The 17647-nt window shown below is 49.4% G+C and overlaps 1 protein-coding gene across 1 annotated transcript in view; it reads right to left on the reverse strand.

Moving 5' to 3' along the window:
- The window catches only part of NR2C2 (nuclear receptor subfamily 2 group C member 2), a 331335-nt gene that overhangs the window by 28901 nt on the left and 284787 nt on the right, over positions 1–17647 (reverse strand). Inside the window, exon 11 of the mRNA XM_086939253.1 lies at positions 4776–4915. Within this exon, the coding sequence (XP_086795379.1) occupies positions 4776–4915 (140 nt within the window). The remainder of the gene's footprint in view (positions 1–4775; positions 4916–17647) is intronic.

Genomic DNA, 17647 nt, shown 5'->3' on the forward strand with positions numbered 1-17647 from the left:
ATACTCCTTAGTTTTACCACAATTTGAATGAGTTTGTCTAGCATGTTAGACTGCCGGTGTCACCCCATGTGATGGTGTCCCCCCCAAAAAACGCCCCCACCCCCACCCCCACCCGCCTAGCTCCTGATGGATGGAATGCTTGCATTAATCTCAGTCACTGGTAATTATTCTGGCCGCATCACAATAGTTAGTTCCTTTGCCCAAATGCCACCGCAGTGATGACCCTGCCATGTGCACACCATTCTTCACCCTACTCACTACAGAAGCAGGTAAATACGCAACGGCAGAGCACAGAAATCAGCTAGACCAGCCCTCTCCTGTGAAGACAAGCAGCGGAATCATATGAAGCTTAGACAAAAAAGTAGCTCAACCATGAAGTCAAACAAACTGGGTCGCCAAAATCTTGGGATGCCTAAGGCAGAGCATTTGAGATCTCTTTCACACAGGTATGGGTACCCGATCATTCTCAAAGAGGAACCGAAGACAAAGTACTGTTACTGTTACGTCAGTATTGGTATCCAGCCACTTATCGCTACTGCCAGCAGTCATTGTTTTGAGGTAGTCGGATGCATAGGAAGATGCTGTCATAGTAGGATGGGTGGTCCGATCACCCGACCACCCAGCAGACTGATGCAAGCTGTGTGAATAATAACAGCTGTGAGCAACAGCATACTCTTGCACACACTCTCGCTGCTAACCAATTCAAAGGTTGCTAAAAAATGTATGCAACGCATTGTCATACACAATGCCAATAACTCAAATTTTAATGCTGCGAGACCTATTGCATTGCAAATGCTTGTCCTCTACTTTGTTTGAGGAGAGGGCACCAGAGCTTCTTCAAAGCTGAGCTGCCTTTTAGGAGGCTGAGGGCTCTGTGTTGGAGGCTGTGTTAGTATCCAGCCTGTCGGCTTCTTATGGACCGGTTAAACTGGTTCATGGGCTTGTCTCTGGTCGCAGTCGAATGTTTCAGTGCCGGTGCCAACCTGGGCTCCGAGGCAGACGGTTTTAGATCCGACTGTGGGATCCATGCCAAGCCAGGAGTGGGCAGCACCGAGAATGTCTGCTTTAGAATTTCTTTTGGTGCCAGCCAAAGCAGGGTTTGGTGTACGAAGTGGACAGTCAATGCGGACCATGGCCTGAAGGCAGTGCCAGCACAGTCTGTTTGTGTGGGTCCAGAGCGGCCGAATACACTTTTGTGGGTGACAGTAAGTGTATTCATGACCTGTTGAGCCGGTGGGAGGTCTTCGATCTCTAGGTTAGAGCCGGAACTCTTTAGGTGAGAAAGTCTCCTGGTAAGCAGCCAAAGGCTAAGGCTGATGATCTCCCTCAAGAGCTTGGGTGCTGAAGAGGTCTTGATTATCGTTGCTGCTCGTGTGTGACATCTTGAGTCAACGGGCAAGGCAGTCTGGAAGGGTCTTCTTTAATCGAAAGGACCGGCAGGGGATGCAAGAGGTATCATCGTGCTCGGGTGAGAGGCACAGATTACAGACCTGGTAGAGGCCGTCCCAGGGTACCTCGCACAACACTGAGGGCAATATCCAAAGGGTGTCTGTTGCATCACAGGCGAGGTATGGTGACAGCGGACCGAATGGAAGGAAAAAATAGGACCCAGCGGGTGAGACCCCATGGCGGGACAGAGCTGACCGGCGAACTCTCCTGGACGGTTTCTGGAAACGTTGAGCCGATATGAGAATAACAGGGGAAGTGTGATCAAAGACAATACAGACGGAGAGAGAGGAACCATGAGGACTGAAAAGATCACCGCAACAGCGTCCATCCGGAGCAAGGAAGGACACGCCTGAACCAGATGGTGGAAAAAAATACGATATGGCTGATGTCCATGAGCATTGCAAGCGAGAGTTGGAGACAGTACCTCGTGACTAGAGTTGAACTCTTCGAAGAAAAACAACTTGCACACATCCAAACCCAACACTAGATGGCAGGAGTAAGCACAGAATGTGCAGCTACAGCCACACATGCCTCGCTGATTTCGTTTTAGTAATTTCTTCTTTTAATCGATCCTTTCTTCATCACAAATTCCTCATCTTTTAAAGACACCTACAACAGAAAAATATTTCGTGTGGCATCACAAACAACCTGGATGGGAATATGTGTGTTAATCCTGTAATAACATGTATCACAAGAAGTGGTTTAAACAAGGGTCCGGTAAACTTATACAGCCCAAAAGGGCAGCCAACCTCTTAATGCTTCCAACTGCAAGTCCTTGCTGAGCCAAAGACAGAACAAACAATTGGATGCAACAGCTTGGCTTGTAATAGGGCTGTAATAGGGCTGTGTAACTAAAAATTAATTAACAAATATAAAACTGTAAAATAACATTTACATAAACACAATATATTTTACATTATGTATGCCACTTTTACTTATTAAAAATATAAAAAGTATATTTATAAAAAAAATATCTGCAGTTCAAAAATAAAACAAATTGCTAAATTAAAAATCTAAATACATTGTAGTATATTTAGTATTAAGAATACACCTTATAAATTAACTGAAAAAACTAAACATTACAGGGACATTATACTTTAGAAATAGAATTTGAAAAACCTTTGAAATTTACTGAAAAAAAACAAAGGTTACAGGGGCGTTATACTTCGGGGGAAAACAAAAAACAAATACATAGAAATTCATTGAAAAAAACAAAGGTTACAGGGATGTTATAGTTAAGCCCAGATTTCACATGTACAAAACCATAGAAATGCAACAGTTATAGTTACTTGAGCCAACTATAACTTACCCCCGCAATGTACTGTTTATAACCTCACTTTTACAGAACTCTTGACAAGGTCAGTGACGTCAGCCATTCAGTCACCCATACAGTCATTCACACAGCCATTCATTCACCCATACAGCTACTCACACACCCACTCACTCACCCATACAGCCTCTCAACAGAGCCACAAACTCACCCATACCCCACTCACATTCTCACTCAGACATTCACACTACCACTTACATACAGATTCACAAATCCATACAAGCACTTACATATCCCTCCACTCACCCATATAGCCTTACGGACATTAACTCTACAATACAGCCACTCGCACACCTAGTCACTCACCTATACAGCCACTTGCACAGCCACTCAGTCACCCTTACAGCCATTCACACATCAACCCACCCACCCATAAAGGCACTCACACAGCTACTCACTCACCCATACAAACACTTAAACGCCCATTTACTCACCAATACAGCCATTGTATACCCCTCACTCACTCATACACCTACTCACACATCCACTAATTCACCCATACAGCTACTCACATATCCACTTAATCCCCCATACAGTCACTTACACACCCATACAGCCACTTGCAGACCCACTTACACAGCATCTCACGTTATAAATAGTACACTCAGTAGAACACAAAGTATACTCAAAACTTTTGAAGTACTTCAGTATATATATTTAACACTCAAACTTTTAGAAAACACTCACAATCACTGGATGATGTAATCAGTAATGTCAGTGACCACCAGCTCAGTTCCAGGATTCTAGCACCAAGACTCGCTCGCATTAGAAACTGCGTACTTACCTGCTTACATACCATGTCATAAGCAGTGCACTGCAAGGGCGTTAGTTATAGTTAGCTCAGGTAACTATAACTGCTGAAGGTTTTGTACGTGTGAAATTGGAGTCGAACTATAACATCCCTGTAACCTTTGTTTTTCTCAGTAAAATTTGTATATATATGATTTTAGAGTGACAATCACAACTCTTGTTTAACACCCTAGCATGTATGATTATGTACGATTGGGGGTAACATACCTACTGTTGTATATCTGCATACCATGACCAATAGCACAGATGTATGGTCCTGTAATATCTGTAGGTTTCCTGTCTATGGTCCGATGGTGTGAGATTTTTTAATTGTTCCATCCCACCACTTCCCAGAAGATTGCTAATCCTAAAATATGTCACATTTGCCGTAGACTCCAAGGGCATGGGACAGGATGGGAAAAACGATGGAAATCAAATGTAGTTGGAAAAAACAATGATAGGCCTTGCAAAATTGCATTTTCTGAATTACTAGTATCACCGTAGACGTTTTAGACATTTTTAGTGAGACTGGCCTGTAAAATTCATCATTTGTCCCACCATCTTGAGGTAGATGAACCACAAACACCCTTGGGGAGTGTCAGCCTTGTTTGGCATGCCATTAAGTTATTAGAGTATTTAAAAAGTTCCCCTTCAGAATTTGTGTTTTGAAGAGTCTGTAGGAAAGTACTTCTCTAAAAACCAACTGCCAATGTTTATCACCCTGGCAGATTGACATAGAGCCTGTTATTGAGTTTTGTGCTCTGACATGCAGCACTGTACTGGACAGCTACATGCTGCAGTTTTAGGCCCACCTCTCTAACAGAGTGTTTTGTATCAGTGCTTAGAACAACAGAAGCTGTGCACGTGTTCTTACAACGTTTTTGAGTCTAGCTCATTCGTACGCAAGTGATGCTGCACTTTCAGACCCTTAAGTGGTAAGGAACAGTGCTAGTGTAGTACGAATAACCAGATGTGTAAGCTGCCCCTGCATCTTACTGTAAATCGAATAATGCTGAATGTAGAACTCGGTTAATAAATGTTTCTAAATACTCTGATCTCTACAGTTCAAATTCTTGATAACTGTGATAGCAAATCATCCTCACAGTTATATACTTTAAAAGTCATTTAATATCTCTATACACTGTGTAACACCATCTGAAAAGTACCCTTCTCACCTGCAAGGATAAGTAGGTGCGGTAATACATACCTTCATGCATGCTGTTTTGCAAATGGTTGACAATAGCTGCTAAAATAGTTGAGAGGCTCATCACCTGTGAACACTGAGCCAGGCCCAAGGAGAACAGCTCATTCCAGCAGGCACGAACAAGACTTGTATTGCAATCCTGACTGCAAAGGAACAGAATAATGCTAAGTAATTTCACAGGCTTGGCCTCTATGTACTTAGTATAAAAAGAATGACTATGAAGACATACCAGAAATGTAATCTGTTGAGGACAAGTTGCTTAAGGTTGATAAGAGCACTTAGCAACCAACATTGTTGTATACTGAGACAAGTCAGCCATGTCTTGTGTCAATGTTTGAGGTACCCCTTTACAAGTTGCTTGGCTGGGGATGTGCTGTGAGTTCTGAGCGTGAGTATTCTCTATGTGTTAGTAGAAGGACAGTGGCCTACGCTTCTTAGACTGTGTCTCACCCGCAGCTTGTTCACTTACATTTGTAACCTTAAGATAAGAGTAGCTCATGCAAAGATGACAATAAAAAGGCTCAGTAAGTGTGGGCTCCATCACTACATGCAATCTTTGAAGCGACATTACCATGATGCTATGGAACAGTACAGCTAAAAGAAAGCTAGATATATTGTATTCAACTTTCTCGAAGTTGACATAATCGAGACAGTTTATCATCCGTAACTTCCTATATTTCAGAAAGGCAGCACTTTAAAAACAAAAATGTGAATTTTACACTAATATAAATGTTACTTACCTTTAAAAATATGTAGGCCGCATGCTGATTTTCTTCACGGTCACAAGTTCTGCATGTCACCTGATGTCATAAGTAAGAGCCCAAATGAATCTTTCTTTGCATTTTTGCCTCACCCTATATTAGGCAACATTAACCCAGTCTATTTTCTACTGATGTGAAGAAAGTACATGTTACTCACGTGTAATGCTACTTCTGCATCGTAGATATTCTTACTGAAGTCATTAATGTAGAATGGGCCTGTCTATGTGCAAGGTCCCCGAAAAGCTTATGTATTCATATTTTTCTGAAGTTGGAGGCAGCCACCTCAATGCTGAACAGTCTAGTGACACCTCCATAAGTCTGTGACAGGCCAACTATTTTTTTCTCAAACTTCTTTTGATTTAATTTTCCATAGGTCGCAAACAATGCTTTCCAACATTCTCCGCTTTTTCCCACTCAGTTCTACAGAGAATACCGTTGCAAGATTGACAGGGGAATGATATTGTGCCTACATTTTCAACACATATGAACACTTACACTAAGATAGTGAGATAATGAATGTTGCCCCACCCCCCCCCCACACAATCTCCTCCTGCACCTGACAAAGTAAAATGAAAAAAGAAAAAGAATAATAAAAGACAATGTATACATACAGACATGTGAGACTGAGAACGAATGGTTACATCTAGTCTTCGGCTCTGTGCGATGTGGAAAAAAGTGAGGTCAGCAAAGTGACCCAAGGCACTGCGTGAGAGATCAGAACTGGAAGGGGTGCAATGCCCTTGTGTTCAGGGACAAGCCACCAACGGCAGGTCCCATGAGAGGTAAGTTATTAGTGGGTCCCAAGAGTACTCAAAGTTTTTCAAATCGTCCCTAAATATCTCTGCCATTCTCTCCATCTCTCTCCATTCCGCAATCCTTGTGTGCAAGTGTGTATATACAAGTGCCCACCACGGGAGTGATACGATAGTTAGTCTGATATGTTATGATTAAGAACGAAAGGGGGGGTTCCCACATCAGGGGATCAGAGAGGGTAGCAGGGGAAGTTCTATGCCCCGATATGTAGCCCATCGGGACCATATTTTCCTCTGTTTCAGGAGACAAGCATGCGCCTGTAAAACCGCAATTTCTGCACCCATGCACATGTCTAACTCTGTCCGCCATTTTCCTAACGCTGGGGGGGGGGGGGGGGGGGGGGAGGTCCCCTTACTCAGCTGAGCGATATTGCGTTTAGCAATAGTAAAGGCCAGGAAGAGCAAGTGCTGCTTATACCGATTCCAACCGATCCCATCAGTGCTATGTAATAGGAACAATTTGGGGGTCATACAGGAGATCCCAGGACAATACTTCACCCAAGACCCTCCGCCAGAAGGGTCGAATAGCGACCCTCGACCCTGGTCACAGGCCAGGTCGCTCCCTCACCGCGTCAGCACCACCCTTGCTGCCCCCTTGCTGCCTCTACTTCCCCGCCGGTTTCTCCCCCGCTGCTGCCTCCCCTGCGGCACCGCGGCTGATTGGACCCCCGCTTCCCCTCCCACCTGCTCCTCCCTCCCTCGCCCCTTCTTAAGGGAGGGCGCTGCGCACTAAGGGAGCGACCCTTGCAGCCTCTACTTTCCCTCCGTTCGTCTCCCGCCTCCCGCCGCTGCCTCCCCTGCGGCCCCGTGCCTGATTGGACCCCCGCTCCCCTTCCAACCTGCTTCTCCATCCCTCGCCCCTTCTTAATGGAGGCCACTGCGCGGCTGATGCGCGCAGCGTGCGCGCCATGGACCCTTCACCTGCCAAGCCTGCAAATTCACCTGCCTCGGTACCCGCACCCCACCCACCAAACACAGCAACGACAACAACAACCACCTCAAGTGCATCCTGCTCAACACCCGCTCCGTCCACAAACACGTCGTCGAACTCTGGGAACTCCTCGACACAACAGCTCCAGACGTCGCCTTCCTCACAGAAACCTGGATGAACTCTTCCTCGGCTCCCGACATCGCCATAGCCATCCGGGACGGCTACAAAATCACCCGGAAGGACCGCGTCAACAAAACTGGAGGAGGAGTCGCCATCATCTACAGGAACACCATCAACGTCACGATCAATGCCGAAGACACACTCACCGCCGCCGAACACCTACACTTCCAGATCCACACCGAACCCCAGACCACCCTCAGAGGAACCCTCATCTACCGACCCCCGGGCCCACGAACACAATTCAGCGAGACCATCGACAACTTCTTCAGCCCGCACGCCCTAGCCTCTCCAGAGTACATCCTCCTAGGGGACCTGAACTTCCACCTGGAGAAAAACGACGACAGCAACACCACCACCCTGCTTGACAACCTCGGACTCAAGCAACTGGTGGACACGCCCACCCACCTCGCCGGCCACACACTCGAACCCATCTTTTCCGCCAGCAACCACGTCTCCTTCAGCCACTCCTCCGGACTACACTGGAGCGACCACAGCTGCATCCACCTCACCTTCAAAAAGACCACCTCCCACCACCAGACACCACAGATCCCCCGCAGATGCTGGAGCAAAGTCACCACAGACCAACTGACCACATCGCTGAGCCAGAACCCACCTGCCGACACCAACAACGCAGCGCACAACCTCACACAGTGGATCACCAACTGCGCCGACGACCTCGCCCCTCTGAAGAAACCCCCCCCCAGGCAAGACTAGCAACAGAAAAACCGCATGGTTCACAGAAGCCCTCAAAATCGCAAAGAAATCGTGCAGAACCCTCGAAAAAGCCTGGCGCCACAAGCGGACACAAGAAAACATGACAGCCCTCAAGAGCGCCACCCCTGAATACCACCAGATGATCCGCACCACCAAAAAGACATCATTCAAAGAGCGGCTGGACAACAACGCCCACAACAGCAAGGTACTCTTCAGCATCGTCAAAGAGCTCTCCAATCCCAGCGCCAGCAACAACGACATCTCACCATCACAAGACCTCTGCAACTCCCTAGCCACATTCTTCCACCGCAAGATCACAGACATACACGACAGCTTCGGACCCCAGACCCCGCTCCCAACCACCAAACCAACGACCCCCACCTCCAGCCTCAACGCATGGACTCCCATCAGCACCGAAGACACCACCCGTGTCATGAACAGCATCCACTCCGGCTCCCCCTCTGACCCATGCCCTCATCATATCTTCAACAAAGCCGACACCATCATCACACCCCACCTCCGGAACGTCATTAACAACTCACTCACGTCAGCCACATTCCCTGAAAGCTGGAAACACGCAGAAATCAACGCCCTACTGAAGAAACCAACAGCGGACCCCAAAGACCTCAAGAACTTCCGCCCCATCTCTCTCCTCCCCTTCCCGGCTAATGTCATCGAGAAGACCGTCAACAAACAGCTGACAGCATTCCTCGAAGAAAACAACTCGCTCGACCCATTCCAGTCTGGATTCTGAGCCAACCACAGCACCGAGACCGCCCTCATCGCAGCCACCGATGACATCAGGACCCTGATGGACAACGGAGAGACAGCCGCCCTCATCCTCCTCGACCTCTCAGCAGCCTTTGACACCGTCTGCCACCGCACCCTAGTAACCCGCCTCTACAACACTGGGAACCAAGGAAAGGCCCTAGACTGGATCAGATCGTTCCTCTCCGACAGAACCCAGAGAGTCCACCTCCCATCCTTCCGCTCCGAGGCCTCCAAGATCATCTGCGGCGTACCCCAGGGCTCCTCACTCAGCCCTACCCTCTTCAACACCTACATGAGCCCCCTCGCCACCATCACACGCAAGCACAACCTCAACATCATCTCTTACGCCGACGACACCCAACTGATACTCTCCCTCACCAAAGACCCCCTCACCGCCAAAGCCAACTTCCAGGGCGGAATGAAAGATGTCGCAGAATGGATAAAGCTCAGCCGTCTGAAGCTCAACTCGGACAAGATGGAAGTCCTCATCCTCGGACAATCCTCATCTGCCTGGGACGACTCCTGGTGGCCCATGACGCTGGGCACCGCACCGATACCCACGGACCATGCACGCAACCTGGGATTCATCCTGGACTCCTCCCTCACGATGACCAAGCAAGTCAACGCAGTCTCGTCCTCATGTTTCAACACCCTGCGCATGCTCCGAAAGATCTTCCGGTGGATCCCCACCGAAACCAGAAAGACGGTCACCCAGGCCCTCGTCACCAGCCGGCTGTACTACGGAAACGCCCTGTATGCAGGAACCACAGCCAAACTTCAGAAACGCCTTCAACGCATACAGGACGCCTCCACAAGACTCATCCTCGACGTCCCTCGCCACAGCCACATATCTGCCCACCTGAGAAACCCACACTGGCTCCCCGTCAGCAAGAGGATCACGTTCAGGCTGCTCACCCACGCACACAAAGCGCTCCACGACTCGGGCCCCGAATACCTCAACAACCGCCTGTCGTTCTACACCCTCACCTGCCAGCTCCGCTCCACCAGCCTCGCCCTCGCCACCGTCTCTCGGATTCGCAGAACCAACACCGGAAGAAGATCGTTCTCCTACCTGGCAGCCAAGACTTGGCACTCCCTCCCCGCACACCTACGACTGACCCAGGACCATCTCACCTTCAGGAAACACCTCAAGACCTGGCTATTCGAGCAGTAGCAGCACCCACCGCCCCCCTCCTTCAGCGCCTTGAGACCCTCACGGGTGAGTAGCTCGCTTTACAAATTGATTGATTGATTGATTGAATAGCTGTGCAATCCCAGACAGTATGTATAAATGACCCCTCTTCCCTCCCGCAATGTAAGCACTGGGGAGATTGAATGACCCAGATCTTCCAAAAGACGAAATCTAGTATAGTACATGTGGTGTATGTATTTGAATTGGATGAGGCGGTATCGACAAGACACGGCCGCCTGAGAGCTAGCTACGGCCTTGGCCCAATCATCGTCAGTTAAGTCAGGAATGTCTGCCTGCCACGCCCCTCTGGTCTTATGTAGAATCGTTTTGGCGCGTGTCGTCAAAATCTGGTATATTTTTCGGAATTTATAGGACCCAGGTCCCCCATGAAAAGGTGGCCCTCGAGGGGATGGAATTCAGGAAGGGTGTCCAGGGTGAGGATTTGGGGAGTAAGAGCATGGCAAAGTTGAAGATACCGATAAAATTAGGTTTTATGTAGTTGAAATTCTACCTGCAACTGTTGAAAGGATTTCAATGTGGTGCGATTCATAATATCTCTAAGAGTAGAGAAACCTATGAGGTCCCATTTATGAAATCCCGGTAACGCTGCTAACTGGCCCAAATGGGTACTGTGCCATAGGGGAGTCGCCTGGGTCAGGCATCCACGCCACCCAAATTGTCCCACAATATACCTCCTGAGCCTCATCACTGTTCTGCTTGCATGGGGAGGAAGTTCAGTTTTTGGGTGCTATATAAGAGCCGAAGGAGGGGAGCACCCTCCATCGCTGCATGTTCTAATGCGAACGCTGGATCTGCAGGCGTACTGTACCACCATTCATTAATAATTAATAAATAAATGGGGGGTGTGGTTACACACGACTGCGTGATGGCCGCGTTGTAGGAGAGCTCCGCATTGCCCGACCAAAAAAAAACCTCCATCCGCCTCTTACATCCGAGTCCTGAAGTGGGGATCGACTGCCCTGGGTGCTGTGGCCCCCTCGTCTTCTTTCCGTCTCCGGCGGTGGTGGGAGAATGAAATACGGCCTGCAGCAAGTAGCGGCCTGTAAACAGCGAGAGGCTGCGGTCCGTGGTCATTGTTGGTGCCGCCGTGCTTGAATCGTGAGGCGGGCACGCGCCGACTCGAAGTCGCTGCTTGCGGCCTGGTCCGCGAGTCGTACCAACCCAGTGATTTCCTGAAGCACCCATGGAGGCGACCCACCTCGGCCTGAGAAGCGGAGGGCCACATAATTGAAGCAGTGGGCTATTCACCCCAGAGAGCCTGCCCATCGCAGCTCAGCCCGGCTTGTGTTTGACCGAGAGAGGCCCTGAATACTGCCAGTGGGGACTAGAGTGAGTGAACACATCGCTAGCTGCCCAGTGCCAACGCTGGAGGGGTGTCTGGGGCCTGGTGACCCGCGGGGAGGATCTCTTCCTTTGACCTGTGACTCCCAGGGAGCACCCACAAGGTACTGCCATCGCACAATCGGTGAGGAATTCAAACTTCCCCTTATTTGTTGATAACTCTCCGGTGACTTCCTCGGTTGGAGTGGCCCTGTGGTTGTGTGCACGTATACACTGCTGAGCCCCTTGGTGAAGTACGCAACGGCTAGTGGCAGGGGCACAAAGGTGACACAGCAGAGCAAGTTGGACAAGTATGCTTGCCCCAAGAGCCTCGCCCCTGAACGCCCGGCAGGTATCCACCGGAGGGTCGGAGAGCGCGCTCCCTGAACTCTCCCTTAAAGACGTAATGGATGCCATAGCAGGGGTGCGCACCTCTATGGAGCAGCGCACCAACGCCATCACGGTGGAGATGACTTTGATTAGGGCTGATCTCGCCAAAACCCATGAAAAAGTCAAACAATTGGAGATAACTGCTTAGAGTCTGGTGGATGACGTCTCGCAACTACAGACCGAGGTCCAGGCTTTACACACCTTCAAAAAGTTTGCGAAAGGTAAGCTGGATGAATACGAAGGGCGCTCGCGAAGAAACAATGTCCGCATTGTAGGTGTTCCGAAAAAAATAAATCAAAGGGGCAGACGCCGGACCTGTTTGTTGAAGATCTGGTGCTCAACCATCTCCAGCCAAGGGGCCTCTAAAAGTTCTTTGTGGTGAAAAGAGCGCATTAAGTCCCGGGAGGTCGCCCAAGACCGGGGGCTCCTCCACGGCCCATCTTAGCGAGACTTCTGAACTTCAGAGACCGGGATGCGATATTGCAGTAGGCCAGGAACTCACCGCCTCTTAAGTATGAGAATTCAACTGTAACATTTTTTCCAGGTTTCACCTAGGCTATCCAGAGACAATGAAGATCATTTTTGGCTGTTAAAAAAACTTTGAGAGATAAAGGGCTGAAATATTCTATGCTTTTTTGTGCCAAGCTCAGAATAGAGGCAAATGGGAAGACCTTTTTTTTGATCACCCAGAGGCGGCGGCGGACTGGCTGGAGGGCTGGAGAGACGCCAGGGAACACTCCCCACGTTGAGCCTGGTGATTATTGATATTTGTGCAATGTTGGCCTGAACATAGCCTAACTCTATGATGGGGCTCATATGTGCTCTAGAATTCCTGGCCTCGGGACCTGCGGGGGGTTCTCCACTGCAGGTCTGGGCATACTGACGCTACTGACTGTAAATCCTTTACTGTTGCCCGGGGGTAGTCTCCAATGCATTATGTTCTCTTTTCTTTTGGGGGTGGGGGTGGGGGGTGGGGGGGGGGGTGGGGGGTGGTCGGGCGGTTGGGGTCCTTAATCCCCGCATTTAATTTGTGTTGGTATTTTTGGGGCGACAGGCACTCTGTGCAGTTTGTTGATGGGCTGGTTCTTGCCCGAAGATGCTGGGAGGTAGGGAGGGGGGTTTTGGAACTGGGGTTAGGGGAATGGGGTTGTTCTTTATGGTTATATCGGCTTTAATGATGTACATAGCTTTGGATATGGTCTCATCTTTACTTGTGTTCGTGGGATATGGCTCCACTTTAACGCTTCACCATGGGACCGCACTGGGACAAAAGTTTCACTTTACTTAGTTGGAACGTTAATGGGCTGGGGGACAAGGTAAAACGCACTGTGGTCTTACAGTATATGAAACGGCACTCCCCGGAGGTGGTCCTCCTTCAAGAAACGCATTTGGTTGGGAAAATGTGTAAGGCCCTAAACAGATGGCGATACAGGCTCATAGCCCACTCAGGATTTACGATTGGGTCTCGAGGAGTAGGCATCATGGCAAAAACCTCCTTTCCCTTCTCACCCCAATCTACGGATGCTGATGAACGTGGGAGGTATATTGCACTCACTGGGCAGTGGGAGGGGAGAACGGTGACCCTGGTATTGGTATATTTACCTCTGGGACTGCAGGCACCAATGTTTACAGATTTGGGCACTTTACTCCTATCTTTGCCGGAGGGCCTTCTCCTGGTGGGAGGGGACTTCAGTGCTGTGTCGTCCGGGGAGTTAGATCGTCAGCTCCCACGTGCTATGGGGCCCTCTCTCTAATAGTTGGCTTCCTGATTTCATTGAGGCATTCAGCCTATCTGATGCCTGGAGAGCTTTCCACCCTGGGGACTTGCAATACACCTTCTTTTCTGGAGCCCATCATAGCTCCTCCCTCATTGACTATTTACTCAGCTGCTCCATTTACAGGAAGTCCGCCATCTGGCAAGAGGAAGATCTGACTATTTGACTGTGTGGACCAGACTAGTGTTGATAGACCACCGAATTGATATGGTGGCACCTGTCAATCCCTGGTTCCTCCGTAACCCATCGGTTCGCAAGGACCTACAGAAGGAGATTGATTGCTATTTTCGTGAGAACCTGGGTTTGGTGGACTCCCCTCGGACGCTTTGGGAGGCGTTGAAGTCAGTCGTTCGAGGGGCTGCCCTTTCTCTGGTACTACTAGGAGAAACAAGGGAACCCACTCGGTAAGCAAGGACCAAGGGTATTAGTAATATCAATCAACAAAGGTCCTTGACAGAAAACGGAATGTACAAACTTAGAATAATTATAGGCCACAATCTGCACTATAATAAGTAAGGTGTCCAGCTGGACCCTGAATTTAATCAATGACAAGGTTAGAAAAAAATTTCAAAACGACATGTATATAGTGGGACACAATCCTGTATCCACAACAAACAACAAGGCTAGACAAACAAATTACAAAGGTAGGAGGTTTAACAGGCAATTTTATAATTTGCGGGAAGCTAGTAAAAAATAGAAAGAATCAATCTAGCTTTACTCATGTAGTAAAAACGCAATTATGTCACACAGTGTGGAACTAGTGTTTAAACTACATCAACTGTCGACGGTGTTTCGATCCTGTTAAAATGAAGGATCATCATCAGGACAACCAGTGTATTGCCTAATAAGCAAGCCTATTTGCAGGAGGAGGTCCAAGGAAGGATTGGCGAACTCAATGGTGGCTGAATCTAAGAGATGGCTGTGTCTTGGTGCCAAGAGGCACCGGTGAATTGACATGGCCCGACTGGAGGAGAGGGCAAGACCTCTGGTACCTAGGTGATATGGCAAGCTGAGCGTCCCATCCGATGGCGCCGCTGCGGTCAATTAGAAGGATTAGTCGGGGGTGGAAATTCCACGTGTGGATGGAATTCTAGAAGTCCGGACTGAATGGGGGGAAGATGGGAACAAGAAGCGGTGGGTGCCCTGAATAAGGCGAAACCTAGGTTATAAGGCATGCAGTGCGTCCCGTCCGGTGGCGCCGCTGCGGTCAGAATGATAGTGGTTGGAATATCCGCGTGTGAAAAGATTAGTAGTGGATATAGGAACAAGTTACGGTGAACGTCCGAATTTCAGGCGGAACCTCAGTGTTCACAATGGAACAACAGTCAACGTCTGGAGGGCCGAATCGCACCGGTCAGACCGCTGGTGGCTGGGGTCCGGAAGGAGAATTCCATGGAGATCGAGGTGGTTGAGAAGGATGTAATACGCTTGGAGGCGGAAGTGGGGGGCGAGGGTATCCCAGACGCTGAGCATCTTTTGCGATTAAAAACAGATGAATATAAGGCTTTTGCAACAGATCGGGCTAAGTCCTGGGGAAGAGAGAGGGATGGTAGAGTGTACGAATGGGGGGACAAAGCTGTGAAACGTATTGCCTGGCTGGATAAGAAGGAGCGAGCTGGCCGCCTTATACCTGAACTCACGACCGACTCGGTGCAAGGGTTACAGACCCGGTTCTCATAGCCGACGAATTTGCTGCACATTATAATTGGGTATATAAATCACAGTTATCCCTCGGAAAGCCGGATTGGACTGACCTCCTCAAAGACATCGGCCTCCCGTCCCTCTCGGAAGATGATCGGAGCTACTTGGACAGCGCTATGTCCAATGTCGAAATTGCACAAGCGATCAGGGCTCTCAAACCAGGTAGTGCGATGGGGCCTAATGGGTTACCCATTGAACTGTATAAAATGTGTCCAGACACATTTTGTGATAGCAGGGAGGCGGGAGGGCTGCCACCAGACCTACGGCTGGCATCAATAGAAGTCAACCCCAAGGAGGGAAACCGAAGGACAGGTGCACATCTTATCGACCCACCTCCTTGATTAATGCTGAACCTAAAATACTTGCTAAACTTCTAGCCACCCGCCTATCACGAGTGTTTGGTTCCCTTGTGCACCCTGATCAGTCAGGCTTTATGCCCCATCGCAACACTGCTCTAAATATGAGACAGGTTCATGGGGTGATCGAGCGGGCCGGAACGATACAGTAGAATGCCGTAATTTTATCTTTGGACGCCTCTATGACCTTCGACACCATTGAATGGCCCTACCTGTTTGCAGTACTTTTTAAATTCGGATTTGGCCCGGAATTCATCTCATGAGTCAGGCTCCTTTACTCCGCTCCTCTTGCGCAGGTGGTGGTCAACAACAAACGATCTGGGTCCATCGTTCTTGGTCGGGGCACTCAACAGGGGTGTCCACTGTTGCCCCTACTCTTTGCCTTGTCCTTGGAGCCTATGGCCACCTGGATCCAGCGTGACTTGTCTATTAGAGGTTTGCGTTGGTCGGCGGACTGGGAGGACCGTATCTCCCTTTACGCAGATGATATTCTGCTTTATCTGGCTTCCCCCGCCAAATCACTCAGATGTGTCTTAGACATCTTTACATCCTTTGGAAGATTCTCGGGCTACTCTTATCACCTGGGGGAAATCTCTCCTATATATTCTGTCTGGCGGGACTCCGTCTCTTTCCAGGGACTGTCCAATACAAGGGGTGTCCGATGGTTTCCAATATTTGGGGATTTTTGTCACAGTTGACGCCCGGCTCCAATATGAAAGAAATCTGCTCCTGCCCCTGCAGCGCCTGCAACGTGATGTGATGTTGCTGCCTGGGGGGCGCTTCCACTCTTGCTGATGTCCCTCCTCCGCTTCCTCTATGCCCTTCAGAAATACTCCGTTCCAGTTCCAGCGCGTTACTTTAAAGAGATCGAAGGCCTACAGAGGCAGCTACTATGGGACGGGAGACTTAGAATGGCGCTCCATGAGTTAACCCTCAACCCGATGGTGGTATCAGCCTTCCCGACATTAAAAAATATTACTGGGTGGCCCACTTCGCTGCCATCAATCAGAGTGCATATCGGGCTACTGGAGATCCGAGATATGCCATGGACAGATGGGTACTACCGGGCGGATCATACAACCGAGCTCTCTATGCCAATCCTAAGACCCTGCACCTGACTGGGCCCACATCCCACTTGGTCCAGGTGTGGCATGCAGTTAACAAAAGTTTAGGATGGGAGCATAGGTTGACGCTTGCAACCCCCCTGTGGGACACTGCTCAACTGGGTTGTCCTCATTCCTCTAAGGGTTTCGATACGTGGGACCACATAGGCATCTCTAGGGTGGGTGACCTGTGGGTGCAGGGTCAGGTGCTCAGTATTGACCAACTGAAACAACACTACGAACTCGCGGATACAGAGTTCTTCTGCTTTCTCCAGATCCGTCATGGCTTGACCATCGCCATCAGTGGGGAGTCCCCCCTCCCTGACTCCTCCCCACTGGAAGATAGATTACTGGACGGGCTCCTCCCTCAGAAAGACATCTCCTTGGCCTACAAGGAACTTGTCAATAACGCACCGGATCACCTAATCAAACTGCATTAGTCGTGGGAGGCAGACGGCCTCCTGTTAGATGACGAAGACTGGCCTTCCCCAGAGAGGTAGCGATCTCTGCGCGTCTCCGACTGATACAACTGAAAATTCTCGACAGAATCTACATTACGGGGCCACAGCTGGCCCGTATGGGGTGCAGTGACAATATAAACTGTAGGCGTCACGATGGACAGGTGGCCACATTCATGCATATTCTCTGGGAATGTGAGCACATTCAGGGATATTGGAGAGGAATCCAAAGTGTCACGAGTGAGGTCCTCCACAAACCCATCAGCCCGTAGGTAAAAAGAGGTTTACTTAATGTGTCGGAGCCCACTGATTTGGTAGGTGCGGAGAAACTGTGGGTTATGCCTGGTACCGCAGTGGCCAAAAGGGACATGCCTCAATTATGGGGGGGGG

This window comes from Lissotriton vulgaris, chromosome 9 (assembly GCF_964263255.1).
Source record: "Lissotriton vulgaris chromosome 9, aLisVul1.2, whole genome shotgun sequence".
NCBI lineage: Eukaryota > Metazoa > Chordata > Amphibia > Caudata > Salamandridae > Lissotriton > Lissotriton vulgaris.